This window comes from Giraffa tippelskirchi, chromosome 11 (assembly GCF_054371585.1).
Source record: "Giraffa tippelskirchi isolate mGirTip1 chromosome 11, T2T-mGirTip1v1.2.pri, whole genome shotgun sequence".
Taxonomy (NCBI): domain Eukaryota; kingdom Metazoa; phylum Chordata; class Mammalia; order Artiodactyla; family Giraffidae; genus Giraffa; species Giraffa tippelskirchi.
Genome location: NC_137285.1, coordinates 19,702,895 through 19,720,694, shown reverse-complemented (window position 1 = coordinate 19,720,694; position 17,800 = coordinate 19,702,895). Strand labels below are relative to the sequence as shown.

The 17,800-nt window shown below is 49.6% G+C and overlaps 1 protein-coding gene across 9 annotated transcripts in view; it reads left to right on the top strand.

Moving 5' to 3' along the window:
- The window catches only part of ABCB9 (ATP binding cassette subfamily B member 9), a 42,751-nt gene that overhangs the window by 5,120 nt on the left and 19,831 nt on the right, over positions 1-17,800 (top strand). For 2 of the 9 annotated variants that reach the window (XR_014068553.1, XM_081540224.1), the window contains exons 1-2: positions 9,248-9,414; positions 14,478-15,168. Coding sequence is in view for 8 of the 9 variants with exons in the window: in XM_081540224.1 (XP_081396350.1) it covers positions 14,562-15,168 (607 nt within the window). In the remaining variant the exon portion in view is untranslated. Of the gene's footprint in view, positions 1-151; positions 392-6,808; positions 6,890-8,067; positions 8,425-9,247; positions 9,427-11,350; positions 11,416-11,552; positions 11,627-14,477; positions 15,169-17,800 lie in introns of those variants that run through there. The other 7 variants (XM_081540229.1, XM_081540231.1, XM_081540230.1 and 4 more) reach the window with 6 other exon arrangements.

Genomic DNA, 17,800 nt, shown 5'->3' with positions numbered 1-17,800 from the left:
GCCGCTGCTTCACAGTTTCTCCATCTGCGAGGCGGGTATTAATCTCTTTACAGATAGGTGAACTTGAGTCACACCTTCACAGGGCGTGGAGAAGTATGAACTCGGAAATCAAGACCTTCGGCTTAAATGCGCTGCCTCCTTTTTCTGCTAGGAGCTTTTAGAGGACCAGATGACGTCACGAGGACAGTTTGAGGCGTGGGATCCGATTTTGTTCCAACTGCGCTTCAGTTTTGTGCGTCTGAGCTTGGGTTTAGCATTCATCGCGGTCCCTGCCCGGCGCTCCCGATGCCTAGGCCACGATCTCTGGGGATTCGCCGCGGATTGCCCCAGAGAGTGTCCAAGAGAGGGCTGCGTCCGGCGAGACTTCCGGTGGCTCTCCTCAAGGATTCAGGTGTGAGGGGGGAAATAGGCTGTGGTCGGTCGTGGCCACACGCCGCGCAACCAGGTTCAAGTTCTGCACAACCGAGAGTAGATGAGTATGTTTCTATTTGATAGAGCGTGCCCCGCAACCTCTCGGAGACGCAATCACAGCACAGGCAACTCGGTCTTCAGTTCACTCCAGTTCAGTCGGTCCGTCTTGTCTCTTTGCGACCCCATGGACTGCAGCATGCCAGTCTTCCCTGTCCATCACCAACTCCTGCTGCTGCTGCTAAGCCGCTTCAGTCGACTCTTTGCGACCCCATAGACGGCAGCCCACTAGGCTCTCCCGTCCCTGGGATTCTCCATGCACGAACACTGGAGTGGGTTGCCATTTCCTTCTCCAGTGCATGAAAGTGAAGAGTGAAAGTGAAGCCGCTCAGTGGTGTCCGACTCTTCGGGACCCCATGAGCTGCAGCCTACCAGGCTCCTCCGTCCATGGGATTTTCCAGGCAAGAGTACTGGAGTGGGTTGTCATTGCCTTCTCCCACCAACTCCTGGAGCTTGTTCAAACTCATGTCCATCCAGTCAGTGATGCCACCCAACCATCTCATCCTCTGTCGTCCCCTTCTCCTCCCGCCTTCAGTCTTTCCCAGCATCAGGGTCTTTTCCAGTGAGTCAGTTCTTTGCATCAGGTGGCCAAAGTATTGGAGTTTCAGCTTCAGCATCAGCCTTCCAATGAATATTCAGGACTGATTTCCTGTAGGATTGACTGGTTTGATCTCCTTGCTGTCCAAGGGACTCTCAAGAGTCTACTCGAACACCACAGTTCAAAAGCAGCAATTCTTCGGCGCTCAGCTTTCTTTATAGTCCAACTCTCACATCCATACATGACCACTGGAAAAACCATAGCTTTGACTAGACGGACCTTTGTTGACAAAGTAATGTCTCTGCTTTTTAATATGCTGTCTAGGTTGGTCATAGCTTTTCTTCCAAGGAGCAAGCGTCTTTTAACTTCATGGCTGCACTCACCATCTGCAGTGATTTTGGAGCCCCCCAAAATAAACTCTGTCACTGTTGCCATTGTTTCTCCATCTATCTGCCGTAAAGTGATGGGACTGGATGCCATGATCTTAGTTTTCTGAAAGTTGAGTTTTAAACCAACTTTTTCACTCTCCTCTTTCACTTTCATCAAGAGGCTCTTTAGTTCTTCACTTTCTGCCATAAGGGTGGTGTCATCTGCATATCTGAGGTTATTGATATTTCTCCCAGCAGTCTTGATTCCAGCTTGTGCTTCATCCAGCACGGCATTTCACATGATAACTCTGTCTTGGGAACCCCATTATGGTCCACCATGCACCCCCAAGGTCCCAATCTGAAAAGCCCTGAGAAGAAGCTTGGCTAGCAGTCATGTTGCCGAGCTGGCAGAACAAAGGTGCACACCTGGGGAGGAAGTCTTGACCCGTAGAACTTCTTCCTGCGCTAGAGTTCCCTCCACAGTTCAGTATGAAGCCAGGATGGAGGTGGGGAGGAAGACTCTGGGGCTTTATGAGTCCCCAGATAAACAGTGACTATGGATGACAACTGTTGGCTGAGCCCCACCTCGACTGGACCTGAGCTAACACGTCTACTACCATTCACCCTAACTCCTTTCATCCCTACAGCAAACCTTTGAGCTGGGTACTATTATTATATCACCATGTTACAGAGGAGCAAGGGGCTTCCCTGGTGGCTCACATGGTGAAGAATCCGCCTGCAATTCAGGAGACCCAGGTTCAATCCCTGGTCAGAAATATGCCCTGGAAAAGGGAATGGCTGGCCACCTCAGTATTCTTGCTTGAAGAATCCCATGAACAGAGGAGCCTGGTGGGCTACAGTCCGTGGGGTCACAGAGAGTCGAACATGACTGAGCAACTAAAAACACACACACGCATGAGGAAACTGGGGCCCAGAGAGGTGCAGTGACCTGCCCCATGTCATTCCCCAGTAAGGGACATATACATATGGAGATTGAACCCAACAGTCTTCCCTTTGAGTTCCCTGCTCACCACAATATGAATATTTTGACCATACCGTGTAGCTTGTAGGATCTCAGTTCCCTGACCAGAGATCGAACCCACGCTCCTTGCAGTGGAAGCATGGAGACCTAACACCAGGACTACCAGGGAAATCCTTTGTTGGCATTTTCTTGATGACTCTGCTTTCCTTTCCTCTTGTGTACACACAGGGTCACACAGTCACACTCACATCCACAGTCACACACACTCTTGCACACACTCAAACACAGCCTTACGTGCTAACACACATTCACACAAAGTCACACGTGCTCATACCCTCACACATACCATCAACACTCCCTCCTTTATATACATGCAACATTCCACATTACAGTCACAATCATACACTTGTATTAATAAACCCAGTAAACCCAAAAGCCCTTCAGTGGGCTGAGCTTGGAGTGCTTGAAGAACAGCAAAAAGCCTACAAGAGGGCGAGTCATAGAGAGCAGGGCCAGGGTTGTATTTGGGACCAAATCTTTGGGCCACTGGTAACATTTTGGATTTTATTCTATGTACAAAGGGAAGCTATTTAGTTCTCACAACAAACTCTATGAAGTAGGAGCTGTCCCTCATTTTACAGATGTGGAAAATGAGTTTCAGAGAGGTTGAATGACCCATGCAAGGTCACACAGCTCATATGTGGTGCAGTCTGGAAGGGAACCCAAGCCTGACCCTGCTGGGTTCCTGCCTAAAGGTGCCTTCTCGGGCATGAAAGCCAGGTCTTTGCACCTTGGAGATTCTGGGGCCCAGACCTGGGGCTCCCGAAGCTACCAGGCTTCCCCAGGTAGGAGAATGACTGTCAGGGACCCGCTTGCCCCTCAAGGACCCCACTCCCCAGCCCAGAGCTGTGGGGCCTGAGCAGGTGATTAAAGTTTTACAGCCATCTTGATTGCCCAGCGATAGTGAAGGGCCCTGCTCTCCAGGAGAGGATCTATTTCCCCAGGTCTTTATTCATTCCCCTTCTCAGCACCTTCCTCTCCCCCTCCCACCTCCCCAGGCCCAGGGCAAACCAGCTGGCAGCCACCACACAGGCCAGCGTGTGCAGCCCCCCAACCCCGGCCAGCTCACTTGTTAGGGTGCTCCTTTTGTGGCTGTTTTTACAAGATGAGTGTGTTCTGCTTCTCAGTTGAAACTGGCCCTCCCCATGCCCCGCCTCTGCCCTGGAAACGGCATCCCCAACCCCACTCTGCCCCAACCTGGGCTCCGTCACCAGAGGGGACCACAGCCAGAATAATAACAGTAAGCACCAAATCATTGTGCTCACAGCCAGCACTCACTTGGACTTCTGTTGACCTTGTGAGATATTATTATCCCTAATTTTGTTGTTGTTTAGTCGTTCAGTCATGTCCAACTCTTTTGCAACCCCATGGACAGTAACCCACCAGGCTTCTCTGTCCTTGGGATTTCCAGGCAAGAACACTGGAGTGAGTTGCCATTTCCTTCTCCAGGGGATCTTCCTGGCCCAGGGATTGAACCTAGGTCTCCTGCATTGGCAGGTGGATTCTTTACCACTGAGCCACCAGGGAAGCCCCATCCCCATTTTACAGATGAGGAAACAGAGGCTCAGTGAGGTTCAGGGTCCTGCCTAGGGACATAAACTAGTGGATGCAGAAGCAGAATTAGAACACCAACTGGGGAATTCTCTGGTGGTCTAGTGGTTAGGACTCTGCACTCTCACAGGGTTCGATCCCTGGTCAGGGAACTAAAATGCCACAAGCCTCACAGCATGGCCAAAAAAAGAACACTCATCCTTTGGATTCCAGAGTGATGTGTGTGTGTACATGTATGTATATGTATATATGTATGTTGTATGCCTGTATATATGTGTGTCTATACATATTCATTTGAACCGACAGCACACATGTACAAAAGGGCACAAATCATAAGTGTACAGTTTGGTGAATTTTCATAAACTAGACACACTCACGTAACCAGCACCCAGATCCAAAACCAGAAAATCCCAGCCCCCCCCCCCACATGTCCTCCATCAGTGACTGGCCATCCCAAGGGTAGTCACTACTCTGACTTCTAAGAGCAAAGATCAGTCTTCCCTGTTCTTGAATTCGATACAGATAAAGTCATTTAGTATGTGCTACTTTGTATATCGCTTCTTTCAGCCGGCATTATTTTTTTTTAATTGAAGGTTAGTTTATTTACAGTGTTGTGTTAGCTTGCTTCTGATGTACAGAAAAGTGATTCAGTTATACATATATGCATATTCTTTTTCATAATTCTTTCCCACTATAGTTTATTATAGAATGTTGAATTTAGTTCCCTGTGCTATACAATATGGAGAAGGCAATGGCATCCCACTCCAGTACTCTTGCCTGGGGAATCCCATGGATGGAGGAGCCTGGTGGGCTGCAGTCCATGGGGTCGCTAGGAGTCAGAGACGACTGAGCAACTTCACTTTCACTTTTCACTTTCATGCATTGGAGAAGGAAATGGCAACCCACTCCAGTGTTCTTGCCTGGAGAATCCCAGGGACGGCGGAGCCTGGTGGGCTGCTGTCTATGGGGTTGCACAGAGTCAGACACGACTGAAGCAACTTAGCAGCAGCAGCAGCAGCAGCTATACAATAGGATCTTGTTGTTGATCTGTTTTTTATATAGTGGTTTATATCTGCTAATCCCAAACTCCTAATTTGTCTCTCCCCCAACCCCAGCATTATGACCTTAAGATTCATCAGTGTTATATGTAGCAGCGGCTTATCGTTTTTTTGTGGCTGCATAGTGTTCCACCAGGTGACCTCCTCCACCATTCATTGAACCTCCCTACAGCTGATGGGCATTTGCATTGTTTCCAGTTTGGGGATGTCATGGATGAAGCTATAACGAACAGTTTTTATTGTGGTTAAAATACACATAATGTAAAATTGGCTTCTTAACCATTTTTTAATAGACTTTATTTCTTCAGAGCAGTTTTAGGTTCACAGCAAAATAGACTGGAAAGCATAGAGATTTACCATGTGTTCCCTGCTGTCTCCCACACAGAGCCTCCCCCCACCATCAATATCCCACACCGGATGGTACATTTGTTACAATCGATTGTCACATTGGCATGTCATTACCACCCAAAGTACTTTATTTACATTAGGGTTCACTCTTGGAGTTGTATATTCTATGGTTTTTGACAATGTATAGGGTCACATATCCACTATTATGGTGTCATATGGAATAGTTTCAATGCCCTAAAAATCCTCTATGCTCTGTCCATTCGTTCATCCCCTCTTCCTCTCTTTTTTTAAATTACTATTATTTTAAATTTTTTATTTATTTTTTTGGCTGCGCTAGGTCTTTGTTGCTGTTCGGGCTTTTTCTAGTTGTGGGAGCAGGGGCTACTCTTTGTTGTAGCAGGCTTCTCACAGCGGTGGCCCCTCCTGTTGTAGAGCACAGGCTCTCGGGCTTCAGTAGTTGCAGCACAAAGATCCTAGAGCAAGCGCGAAGGCTTCAGTAGTCATGGTGCACTTGTTTAGCTGTTCTCGCAGCATGTGGAATCTTTCTGAACCAGGGATCCAACCCGTGTCCCCTGCACTGGCAGGCAGATCCTAATCTACTGTGCCACCCGAGAAGTCTTCCCCATCCTCTCTTGACCCCTGGCAACCACTGATCCTTTTACTGTCTCCATAGGTTTTGGTTTTGGGTTTTTTTGGCTTCACCACAAGGCATGCAGGATTGCAGTTCCCCACCAGGGATCAAACCTGTGCCCCCTACAGTGGAAGTGCGGAGTTTTAACAACTAGACTGCCAGGGAAGTTCCTCCATAGTTTATCTTTTCCAGGAGATGCTATAGTTGAAATCATCCAGTATTTAGTCTTTTCTGATTGGCTTGTTTCCTTTGCGTGCATGAGTGCTAAGTCACTTCAGTCATATCTGATTCCTTGCAACTCCATGGATTGCATCTCACCAGGCTCCCTGTCCATGGGATTCTCCAGGCAAGAATACTGGAGTGGGTTGCCATTTCCTCTTCCAGAGGATCTTCCAGACCCAGGGATCAAACCCACATCACTTATGTCTCCTGCATTGGCAGGCAGCTCTTTACCACTAGCGCCACCTGGGAAACCCTGTCTCCCTTAGTATTATGCATTTATGTTTCTTCCCTCTTTTCATCGCTTAATAATTCATATATTTTTTTAGCACTGAGTACTGTTCCATTGTCTGGATTACCATTTTACCCATTCACCTCCTGAAGGACATCTTGGCTGCTCCCAAGTTTGGGCAGTTATGAGTAAAGATGCCCTAAACATCTGTGTGCAGGTTTCTGTGTGGACATAGGTTTTCAACTCGTTTGGGGAGTGTGATTGCGGGATCATATGGTAGGAGTATGTTTGATTTTGTAAGAAGCCACCAAACTCTCTTCCAAAGTAACTGTGCCATTTTGCATTCCCCCCAGCAATGAAAGAGAGTTCCTGTCATTCCACATGTTCATCAGCATTCGGTGTTGTCAGTGTTTTGGATTGGGCCATTCTATTAGGTATGTAGTGGTACCTCGTTGTTTTAATTTGCAATTTTCTAATGACAATTACATTGACTGACTTTTCATATGTTTATTTCCCATCTGTATTTTTCATTTGGTGAAATGTCTGTTCAGGTCTCTTCCCTGTTTTTCAGATTATTTTGTTTTCTTATTGTTGAATTTGAAGAGATCTTTGTATGTTTTGGATAACAATCCTTTATCAGATATATATATATAAAGAGGATTTTCTCCCAGTATGTGACTTGTCTTCTGATTCCTTGAACAATATCTTTTGCAGAGTGGAAGTTTTAATTTTTTTTTTTTTAATTTGACTACGCAGGCTTTTAGTTCCCACACATGGGATCTAGTTCCCAGACCAGGGATCGAACCCCAGGCCCCTTGCATTGGGAGCGTGGAGTCTTAGCCACTTGACCACCAGGGAAGTTCCAGAATTTTTTAAATTTTAATGAAGTCTAGCTTATCAGTTCTTTCTTTCATGGATCATGCCTTTGATGTTATATCTAAAAAAATCATCTCCATCCCCTAGAAAATAGAGATTTTCTCCTACATTATCTTCTAGGAGTTTGATGATTTTGTGTTTTACATTTAGATCTGTGAGCCATTTTGAGTTAATTTTTGTGAAAGATGTAAGATTTGTGAAAAGATTTTTTTTTTTTTTTTGCACATGGATGTCCAGTTGTTTCAGTGCCATTTGCTGAAAAGACTGTCTTTGTTCCACTGTGTTGCCTTTCCTCCTTTGTGGGAGATCAGTTGACTATATTTATATGGGTCTATTTCTGGGCTCCCTGTACTGTCCCATTGATCTATTTGTCTCTTGTCAACAATGCACTGTCCTGATTATGGCAGCTTTTAGAGTAAGTCCTGAAGTCAGGTAGTGTCAGCATAATGACTTTGTTTTGCTCCTTCAATATGATGTTGGCTATTCTCACACAGCAAAAATGAGAGAGCCTGAATCTGGTCCCAGTCTGAGTCACTCTAGCTTTTGGATAATCCATCCAGGAGCTTCTCTTCCGGTACAATTATATATTTGCTTTTATTTTTGCACAAACAGTATCATACTTCAGCTTGATTCTCTCCCTTGTTTTTACTCAACACATTCAGGAGGTCATTTCATACCTTTATGTAATTTTTGTGTATAGATTGATACATAGTTGTTTTTTTTCCCCTTGCTACAGGGTATTCTGTTGAGCATGCTCTGTAATTATTTGGCGAGTTCTCACCAGACTTTTACTCCTCCAGTAACTATCTGCAAACTAGTATCTTCCGCTCCCTCCACAAGTCTATCTATAGAAGAACTTCCTACTGGGTCAAAAAAAAGAAGTGCATTTATGATTCTGCACTTGGCCAGATCCCCTTGAAAGAAGCTGTCCCATGTGAGGAGCAGAGGCTGTTTTAAATTCATCAGTGTTTTCAGTCTCTGACTGAAGGCTGGATAAAGACAGGGGCATATCTTGCCACCCCCTTGCAACCCCTCTGGGCTTGACTACTCTCCTGCCCATGAATGGATCCCGCTTCTGTTCCTCAAATGCCAGGTGAGTTCCCACCTCAGAGCCTTTCCACTGGCAGTTCCTTTCACCTAGAATACATCCCCTCCCGATCTCTCCATGGCTCTCTCTTTCTCCCCTTTCACCTTCCTCAGGAATCCCTTCCCAATTAAGCAGACCCATGGCACTTTCCATTGCCTCACCCGGTTTTATTTACTTTACAGGAAATAAGTAATAACCTGGCACTACCTTAGATTATCTTAACATATTTACTTGTTGATTTTCCCCACCCCACAAAGAATGGGAGTTTTCTCTTTTTTCACACCCAGCATGGAGCACCTAGACCCCAACGATCACGGAGGACATGTAGGTTCCCTCCTCTCTCCCACTTCCCACCACCCTGCTCTATTTTTCTCCATGAAATGTATTCCCTTCCAACAAGTATAATTTACTTGTTCATTATGTGTATCGCCTGGCTCTCTCACTAGAATGTCAGCCCCAGAAGGGCAAGGATCTTGTTTTGTTCTCCGCAGCATCTCTTAACACTTAAAAGAGGGCGCAGCACATAGTGCCTTTCACCAAATATTGGTTGAATGAATGAGGATCATAACTTCCATCCTCCAGGGCTGGCAAGGTTGTCCCTCTGGAGCAAAAGGCAGATTAAAGAGCAGGCGCCCGCAGGAGGTGTGGCCATTTCCTGCTGCTCAGAATGGGCCCGAGGCCTCTAAGGGCTGGAGCCCCAGCGGAAGGGCCTTGACCATGCGGATGGGGGCGGGGCTCGCCGCAGGTGGGCGGGCTGGCAGTCCTGGCCCCGCCCCCACGGAGGCCCCGCCCAGCGGGAGGCCCCGCCCCGCCCCGCCCGGTTCGCTCCGACCTTATTGCGGCGCAGCCCCGGGCTGGAGGCCCGGAGGAGCGGCGGGAGGAGGGAGGGGCGGAGCGAGCGCAGCGCCGGGCGCAGTCTCCAATGAGCCGCGCGGAACCGGCGCCCCTGAGGACCCCAGCCCGCTGCTCCCCTCCCCACGGCCCACCTGGTACCAGGTAAGGGAACAGGTAAGAGTGCGGCGCCCGAGACCCCCGACCCAGATCTTTCTCAGGTCGAGGTGCTACGCCGGCACAGGCTGGGGGGCCACTTGGCTCTCCCTGCCCCGGGGGTGGAGTAAAGGCATCTCGGTAGAAAGTGGGAGCCTCCTGGGAGCCTTCTTCGCCCCTGCCTTGGTACCACAGCGCCCGCAGTCGCAGGTCCCAGCCCCCCATCTCTGCAGCATCCTTTCCACGCCGCAAGGAGGTTGCAATTTTTTTTTTTAACCTTTCAGGTGCCGCCACCTCTCGGAAAATGGTGGGGTGCCTTTTGGTGCTGGATCCTGGGATGACTGTTCCCCCAGGATCTGACTGGCAGCTCTTCCGAGGGCTCCCCGCACCCTCCAGCGGGCCGTGCTCACAGATCCTGAGAGCCTGGCTGTATCAGAAACCTGGGGGCAGGCCTGGGCCTGCCGACCTTGGCGAACCCCTTCCCCTACTCCCCCTGGCTGGCCGGTGGGTTGAGCCTTCTCTGCCTCCATCCTGGCAGTTAAGCCTGTGGGTTCCCAAGGGTCTCTCCCTTGTTTCTAAGCCTCTGTTAAAGCAGGGTGCCCCTCCCCAGACCTGAGGTTAATTAAAATAGCTTTCAGCTGGTCTGACAGGATTCCCCGCCCACTGCCCCGCCCCCTGGAGATTGGCTGGCCTCCATTCTCTTGCTTCAGGCGGGCAGGTGCCAGGTGACCAAAGGAGGCTGGCGGGAAGGCCACCGTAGCTCCCCAGTTCGCCTCACCTAGCGCTGTGAGTCATCTGAAACAACTCGCTGAAGGCCCAGCGTGGGCTGGGGGGCTCAGCAAAGGTGGGAGTCAGGGTGGAAGAAGTCGTGGCCCTGCATCCGGAGACCCCACAGTGACACTATCCCACAGCACTGGCCCCAGTCAGCTGGGCAATACCAGTGGGGGGTGAAAAGTTCACCCCAGAAGTTGGGGGTGAACTGAGCTGGGTGGGCCCCTCCAGTCCTTCGTGACGCTTTCTTGGGAGCCCTGCATAGCCTGGGTCCCAGACAGTGAAGTGTGGGTTTCACCTGTTCTCTGCGGGTCATCTGACTTCCCCAAGCCTTTGTTTGCCTACCTGTAAAATGGGAATGATAACTGAGAGACCCTCCCTGAGTAGCAGTGCATAATCAGGAAGGGAGGTGCCAGGCACTTAGCACAGTGTCAAACACTTAGCAATACTTAGTAAACACTTAGCAATATTTAGTAAATACTTAGCAATACTTAGTAAACAGTAGCTGTCACCCTTGTAATAATAATTGCTATTTATTGTCTCCTGGCTGTTTCAGACTTTCCTTTTGTGCATCTGACAGCTGGCAATGCCCCAACCACCATTTCTTCTACCAGAAAGAAAAGCCTTTGACAGGACCGTCAGTGAGGGTGGGGTCATTTGCTAATCCTATGCCATTCCTTAGCTCTTAGGGTCATGGCGAGTTGACTCTGTCTTCCTGGGCACATCAGGCCCTGGGCATAGCCTGCCCTGACCTCTGGCCACCACCCTGTCCTTGTCCCTTGAGGCACACACATCACCCATGTGCCCACAATTTGCCCTCCAGCTTCACCTGGCCAAACCCAGGTCAGGTAGATGGAGAGCATGGACGTGGCTCCAAGCATCCCACTGGTCCCCATCCTTCCCCCCTCCCAGTCTGGGCTGCTGGTCGCGTCCCCTTCATTCTGCTGCTCAGTAACTTTAAAAATAACAAGAGTCGCCTCCACTGAGGGCTGTAACCTGACCCGAGTTGGATTCTGCTCCATCAGAGCCTGGAGTAGGAGGACTCAGCACTTGAGAGCTGGGCACCCCGGTGCTGTGGCTGCTCTGCCCCCGCTCGCTGGGTGACCTCAGACCAGTCTCTCTTCCTCTCTCTCTGGGCCTCGGTTTCCCCATCTGTAAAATGTGGTTCAAATAGCCTGTGATGCTGGAGTGAGAAACTTTGTTTATGCCGGTGAGGAAGATAAACAGCTGGGCTCTCAGGTGGGTGGCTGGCCATCAAACGGGTTGACTTTACCCGAAGCGGAGGGTGTCGGGAAGGGATTCCCTCGGTGACTGGGAGTGGGGGTGGGGAGAGCTGGTTCAGCACCCCACCCCGCCTGCGTGCTGGTCTCTGGCAGGTGTGCCTCCTCTCCCACTTCTGAATGCCAGCTCCTTCCTGAGGGCTAAAGGGACTCCTCGTTCCCACCCCGAGGTGAGCTGCAGCCAAGGTGGCTGGCAGGGCCTGGGCAGCGGGGAGGCCTGCAGAGGCACCAGGCCAAGAGCATCCCTCCCCAGGCTCTGTCTCATGCTCACCCACTCGCTGGCTCCTGAGGCCTCTGCATTGCAGCAGACAGGAGCCTGAGCCGGCAGCCCAACCGGGGGTGGAACAAGGGCCTGCGCAGGGGGTTGTCTGTTCCCCCATCCCCACCTCCACCCCCTCCTCTGCCCTGGATTCCCCTCAGCCCAGGCTTCCCTGGAAGAGTCAGCTGCTGACAGGGCAACCCTCTTCTCTAGGACGGAGAGTCTTCCTAGAAGAGCTGTAGTGACAATAGAGCCCCTCAGGCTTGGGGACCATTACGCCCTTGTGTCCCCTCTGCATCTCAGACCCTCCTGAGCATCATTAAAAGTCTTGCCTACCCCCCCTCCCCAGCCCCTGCTAAGAGGCTGGTTTGAAGAATCACGGCTTCGGAGTTAAGAGCCCAGATTTTGGAACCCAAAGGCCTGGGTTCACATCCCAGCTCTGCTACTTCCTCCTAGCTGGGTGACCTGGAGCAGGTCACTTAACCTCTATGTGCCTCAGTTTTCTCACCGTAAAATGGGGATAACAATGAAACATACCTCATAAGGATTCTTGTGAGGGATGACTGCATGTAAACCACTCAAAACAGTGCCAGGCGCACAATAACATCAGTGTCTGCTGTTATTACTCTTGCTGCTGTCCTTGTCAGTGTTATCACTGTCCTCAGTTCTTTTCTTGGCGGAGCCCCCTCTGGTATAGGCTCTGTTCTCCTTTGAGGAACACTCTGTGTTTGCGTTTGCTGTATGTGTGTGTGTTTGTGTGTGTGTGTATATATATACATATATATATGTATTTTTAAATTGAAGTATAGTTGATGTTAAATGTTGTATTCATTTCTGGTGTACAGCAGACTGATTCAGTTGTACATATAGTCTTTTTCATATTCTTTTCCATTATGGCTTATTGCAAGATATTGAACATAGTTCCCTCTGCTATATAGCAGGTCCTTGTTGTTTATTTTATATATAGTATCCACTAATCCCAAACTCCTAATTTATCCCTCCTCCACCCCCTCTCCCCTTTGGTAACAACAAGTCTATTCTCTACGTCTGTGAGTCTGTTTCTGTTTCATTAATATTTGTGTCATATTTTCGATTCCACATATAAGGGATATCATGTGATATTTGTCTTTCTCTTTCTGATTCACTTCACTTAATTTGGTAATATCTAGGTCCATCCATGTTCCTGCAAATGGCATTATTTCATTCTTTTTTATGGCTGAGTAGTATTCCATTGTGGAGATATATATATACACACACACACACACACACACACCCCACATCTTTATCCATTCATCTGTCAATGGACATTTAGGTTGCTTCCATGTCTTGACTGTTGTAAGGACTTGCTATCTTGACAAGCATTTTAGCTTAGCATTTAGAGCCTAGCTTCTAAAACCCGACAGCTCTGGGTTCAAATCAGAGTTCCACTGCTCACTAGCTGTATGATCTTGGGCAAGTTATTAGCTCCTCTGGGCCTCAGTTTCTTCATCAGCTAAGTGGGAATGATAGTGTAAATCTGACAAAGTTGTTGCAAGGCTAAATAAATGGACACATACAAAGCACATGGCTCACATAAAGGGCGGAACTGCTAGGAAGCGCTGTGCCTCGTAATTGTTTGCTCATAGTAATTGGACACCTGCTGTTGTGTCAAGAATGCAGTTCTGAGGTTGTGGGTCAGGTGCTGGGACCCTTCACACACTGGTGTGAGCCCTGGCTCAGGCCTTTGTTACCAGAGTGACATGGGCCACTTGCTTTTGCCTCTCTGTGCCTCAGTTTCCCCAACTGTAAATGGGAATGTGGACGCACTGGCCTCCTGGAGTGTGTGAGGTTTCTGGCATTCTAGAACATCCAGTCAGTCACCTTGATCTGAGCCTCAGAGCTATGAGGGAGAGGGTCTCTCAGGCTGCACCCCCCCCACCGCCCCGTTCCCAGTTGCTACTCACAGCCCCCCTTCCTGTTGCTCCGTGCCTCTCTCCTCCTTTGGGGACTCTGGAACTTTGCCCATTTTGCAGATAGGGCGTCAGAGACCCCCAGGTCTCCTTGTCTCCCTCAAGCACATCAACAGATTCCTACCTCAGGGCTCTCGCCATGTCTGTTCCACCTGTCCAAAGTGCTTTTCCCCCACATATGCACATGGCAGACTCCCTCACCTCTTTCAGTCTTACTCAAGTGTTACCTTCACAGCAAAGTCTTCCCTGCACCCCCATTTAAAATTGCCCTCACACCCCTTACACCCAGCTCTCCCCCCCCCAAGCCCTCTTAACACACTGTATCACTTACTTATTGTACTTATTGTCTGTCTCTGACATGAATGTCCCATCTCCACAAGAGCAGGGATCTTTGTTATTTTGGTTCAGTGTTAAATCCCCAGCACAAGGACTTCCCTGGTGGTCCAGTGGCTAAGACTTAGCACTCCCAATGCAGGGGGCCCAGGTTCAATCCTTGGTCGGGGAACCCGACCCACATGCCCCAACTAAGAGCTTGAATGCTGCAACTAAAAACCCTGCATGCTGCAACTAAGACCCGCTGCAGCTAAATAAGTAATTTTTTAAATCCTCAGCACAAAGAACAGAGTCTGGCCCACAGAGGGCGCTCAATAAATATTCCCTGAACAAGTGGAACCTTCACCCTACCCCTGTGTAATTTGTCACTGCCATTTTACCCATGAGGTATCTAAGGCTCAGAGATGTCAAATGACTTGCTCAAGGTCACACAGCCAGGAAGCAGCACACCCTCACCCCTCACCCCACTGCCCCCTATAGGTCTGGCCTCGCCCCGCAGACAATGGCCTTGCCCCCATGAGCTAGAGCCTGCCCCTCGGTGCCTGCCCACCCCCAGCCGGCAGGATGCAGCTGTGGAAGGCGGTGGTGGTGACCCTGGCCTTCATGAGCTTGGACATCGGCATGACCACGGCCATCTACATCCTCAGTCACCTGGACCGCAGCCTGCTGGAGGACGTCCGCCACTTCAACATCTTTGACTCGGTGCTGGACCTCTGGGCGGCCTGCCTGTACCGCAGCTGCCTGCTGCTGGGGGCCACCATCGGCGTGGCCAAGAACAGCACCCTGGGGCCCCAGAGGCTGCGGGCCTCGTGGACGGTCATCGCCCTCGTGTGCCTCTTCGGGGGCATCTACACCATGGTAAAGCTGCTGCTCTTCTCCGAGGTACGCAAGCCGGTCCGGGACCCATGGTTCTGGGCCCTCTTCGTGTGGACCTACGTCTCACTCGCTGCCTCCTTCCTGCTCTGGTGGCTGCTGTCCACGGTGCGGCCGGATGCCAAGGCCCTCGGGCGGGGCTCCGGGGCCGGGGGCGAGGGTGAGGGCTTCCCCGGGGAGGACCGGCCCGCACCCGAGCAGGCGTCCGGGGCCACACTGCAGAAGCTGCTGTCCTACACCAAGCCTGACATCGCCTTCCTCGTGGCGGCCTCCTTCTTCCTCATCGTGGCGGCTCTAGGTAAGTGGCAGCCCCCGGGGCCTGGTGGGCACCCAGGGAATATGTTTGGGGGGTGTGACCACCTCTTCTTTCCTCTCAAGTTTTTTTTTTTAATTTTATACAATTTTTAAAATTTTTATTTATTTCTATATTTTTAGCTGTGCTGAGTCTTTGTCGCTGGGCGGGCTTTTCTCTAGTTGTGGCGAGTGGGGTCTACTCTGGTTGGGGTGCACAGGGTTCTCACTGCGGCGGCTTCCCGTGTTGTGGAGCACAGGCTCTAGGCACGCGTGCTGCAGTAGTTGTGGCTCCCGGGCTCTAGAGCACAGGCTCAGTAGTTGTGGCGCACGGGCTTAGCTGCTCCGCTGCATGTGGGATCTTCCTGGAGCAGGTATCTAACCCGCATCTCCTGCATTGGCAGGCAGATTCTTTCCCACTGAGCCACCAGGGAAGCCCCATCCTCTCCAGTTTTAATATCTTCCTTCCATGGTTCAAACATCAAATTAATACGCAAAGGTAAACATTGAGAGTTTCACCCTAATTCTGCCCCTGACAACTCTAAATCCCCCTGCCCGGGGCTAACTACAGGAAATGGTTCCAGAAACTTCCAAGTGGGCAGGGAGCCACTTTTATTTATTTCTTACATATGCTTCCAGTGTTTCTTTATACAGCTATAAGCAAAGAAGTGCACGTCTCTCTCCCCCTACCTTTTGCACTCTAGTCTGTGTCTTGCTTTTCTCACTTAATATATCCTGGGGACTTTCCTGGCTGTCCAGTGGTTAAGATTCTGAGCTTCCAATGCAAGGGGCACGGGTTCAATCCCTGGTAGGGGAACTAAGATCCCACATGCTGCGCTGTTGTTGCTGTTGTTCAGTCGAAGTTCATGTCTGACTCTTTACAGTTCCATGGGCTGCAGCGTGCCAGGCTCCTCTGTCCCAGAGTTTGCTCAAATTCATGTGCACTGAATCAGTGATGCCATCCAACTGTCTCATCCTCTGCGCTCCCTTCTCCTTTTAGCTGTCTTTCCTAGCATCAGGGTCTTTTCCAATAAGTCTGTTCTTTGCATCAGTGGCCAAAGTATTGGAGCTTCAGTGCTCGCTTCAGCAGCATGTATACAAAGTATTAGAGCTTCAGCTTCAGCATCAGTCCTTCCAATGAATATTCAGGGTTGATTTCCTTTAGAACTGACTTGTTTGATCTTGCTATGCAGTGCAGCCATATAAAACAATAACAACAATAATATATCCTAGAATTTTCCCAGTTAGTTCCTCATTTTGTTTTTGACTGCATAATATTCCACTGTGTGACTATATCATAGATTATTTAGTCAATCGCCTATTGTTGGACTCTTGGGTTGTTTTGAGTCTTTTTTTTTCTTGTTAATACACATTTCTTATAAATGTGGGTATATCTAAAGAAGTTATCCTACAGATAAGTGACATTTCTGGGTTCAAAGCATTTTTTGTAATGAAGCAGAATAGAGCCATCAGGGTATGTAGTCTGTGATGAGCTTAAGTTGCATGAAACTTTTATCCTAGTTGTGTGCACCTGTGTGTGTGTCCTGGTTGGTGATATAAATTGTTACTCTGGGTCTGGTCCAAAAAGTTTGAAAGTGCCACTTCAACAACACAGTGGGAAGATGACATTGCAGGGTGGAAACTCTGTGGGTTCTGGGGGCCATAAGCCCCAGGTACCAATTCCATTCCTGCTCCAGGCCTGGCTGTGTGACCATGGGTGGATGATCCAACCTTTCATAGCTTCACATCTTTTTTCTGTGAAATGGGGGGTGCTAGCATCCTTGTTCCAAGATGTTGTAAATTTTGAATAAAGACAGAGAGGAGAGGGACCTCCCTGGCAATCCAGTGGTTAAGACTCTGAACTTCCAATGCAAGAGTCATGGGTTCGACCCCTGATCGGAGAACTAAGATCCCACATGTCAGGAGGCACAGCCAAGCAAACAAACAAAAAGGACTGAGAGGAGAAGGAGAGGGACAGAGCTTGTTACATACGGTAAGTACAGGGATGTTCACTCCTGTGAGCTGTTACATATATAACTCACAGGGACAGTCTGGGAGCAGCCACAGGGATCTCAGAGAGAACCAGCGAGCCCTAGGGCCCCTTTCCAAGTACCGTCTACCCTCTGTCCTCTCAGTTCCGGCCCCTTGACCACTGTGTGATTTTAGGCAAGTTACTTAACTGCTCCAAGTCTCTGTCTCCTCGTCTGTAAAATGGGCATCTCAGCAGTTGTGAGCTTCAGTGAGTTCATACAAGTAGGCTGCCTCGGACAGCTCCTGGCACATAGAAAGCTCCCAGTAAGTTTTAGTGGCCATGAGTACTAAGATGACCCCTTGTCATTTAACCAGACTGCTTCTCCTCCTCACGCTACAAGGTTAGCAGTCTGCTCGTGAGCAGCCTACTGGGATTCTATTGACCCTGGTCCTTAGCTACAGCTTTGGTGACAGGAGAATCCTGCATCTACTCTGCTGCCTCCCCTAGCAGGCTTGGAGCCCCTTGGGGTCAGAGGTCAGGTCTGACTCCTTCAGAGCCCCCAATACCTGTCACAGAATCAGATTCACTGAGTGGATGGATGAGTGAATGACCATCCTGCCCATGTTGGCAGTTGTCTCCCCCACGGCCTCGTTTCCCTCGCCTGCCA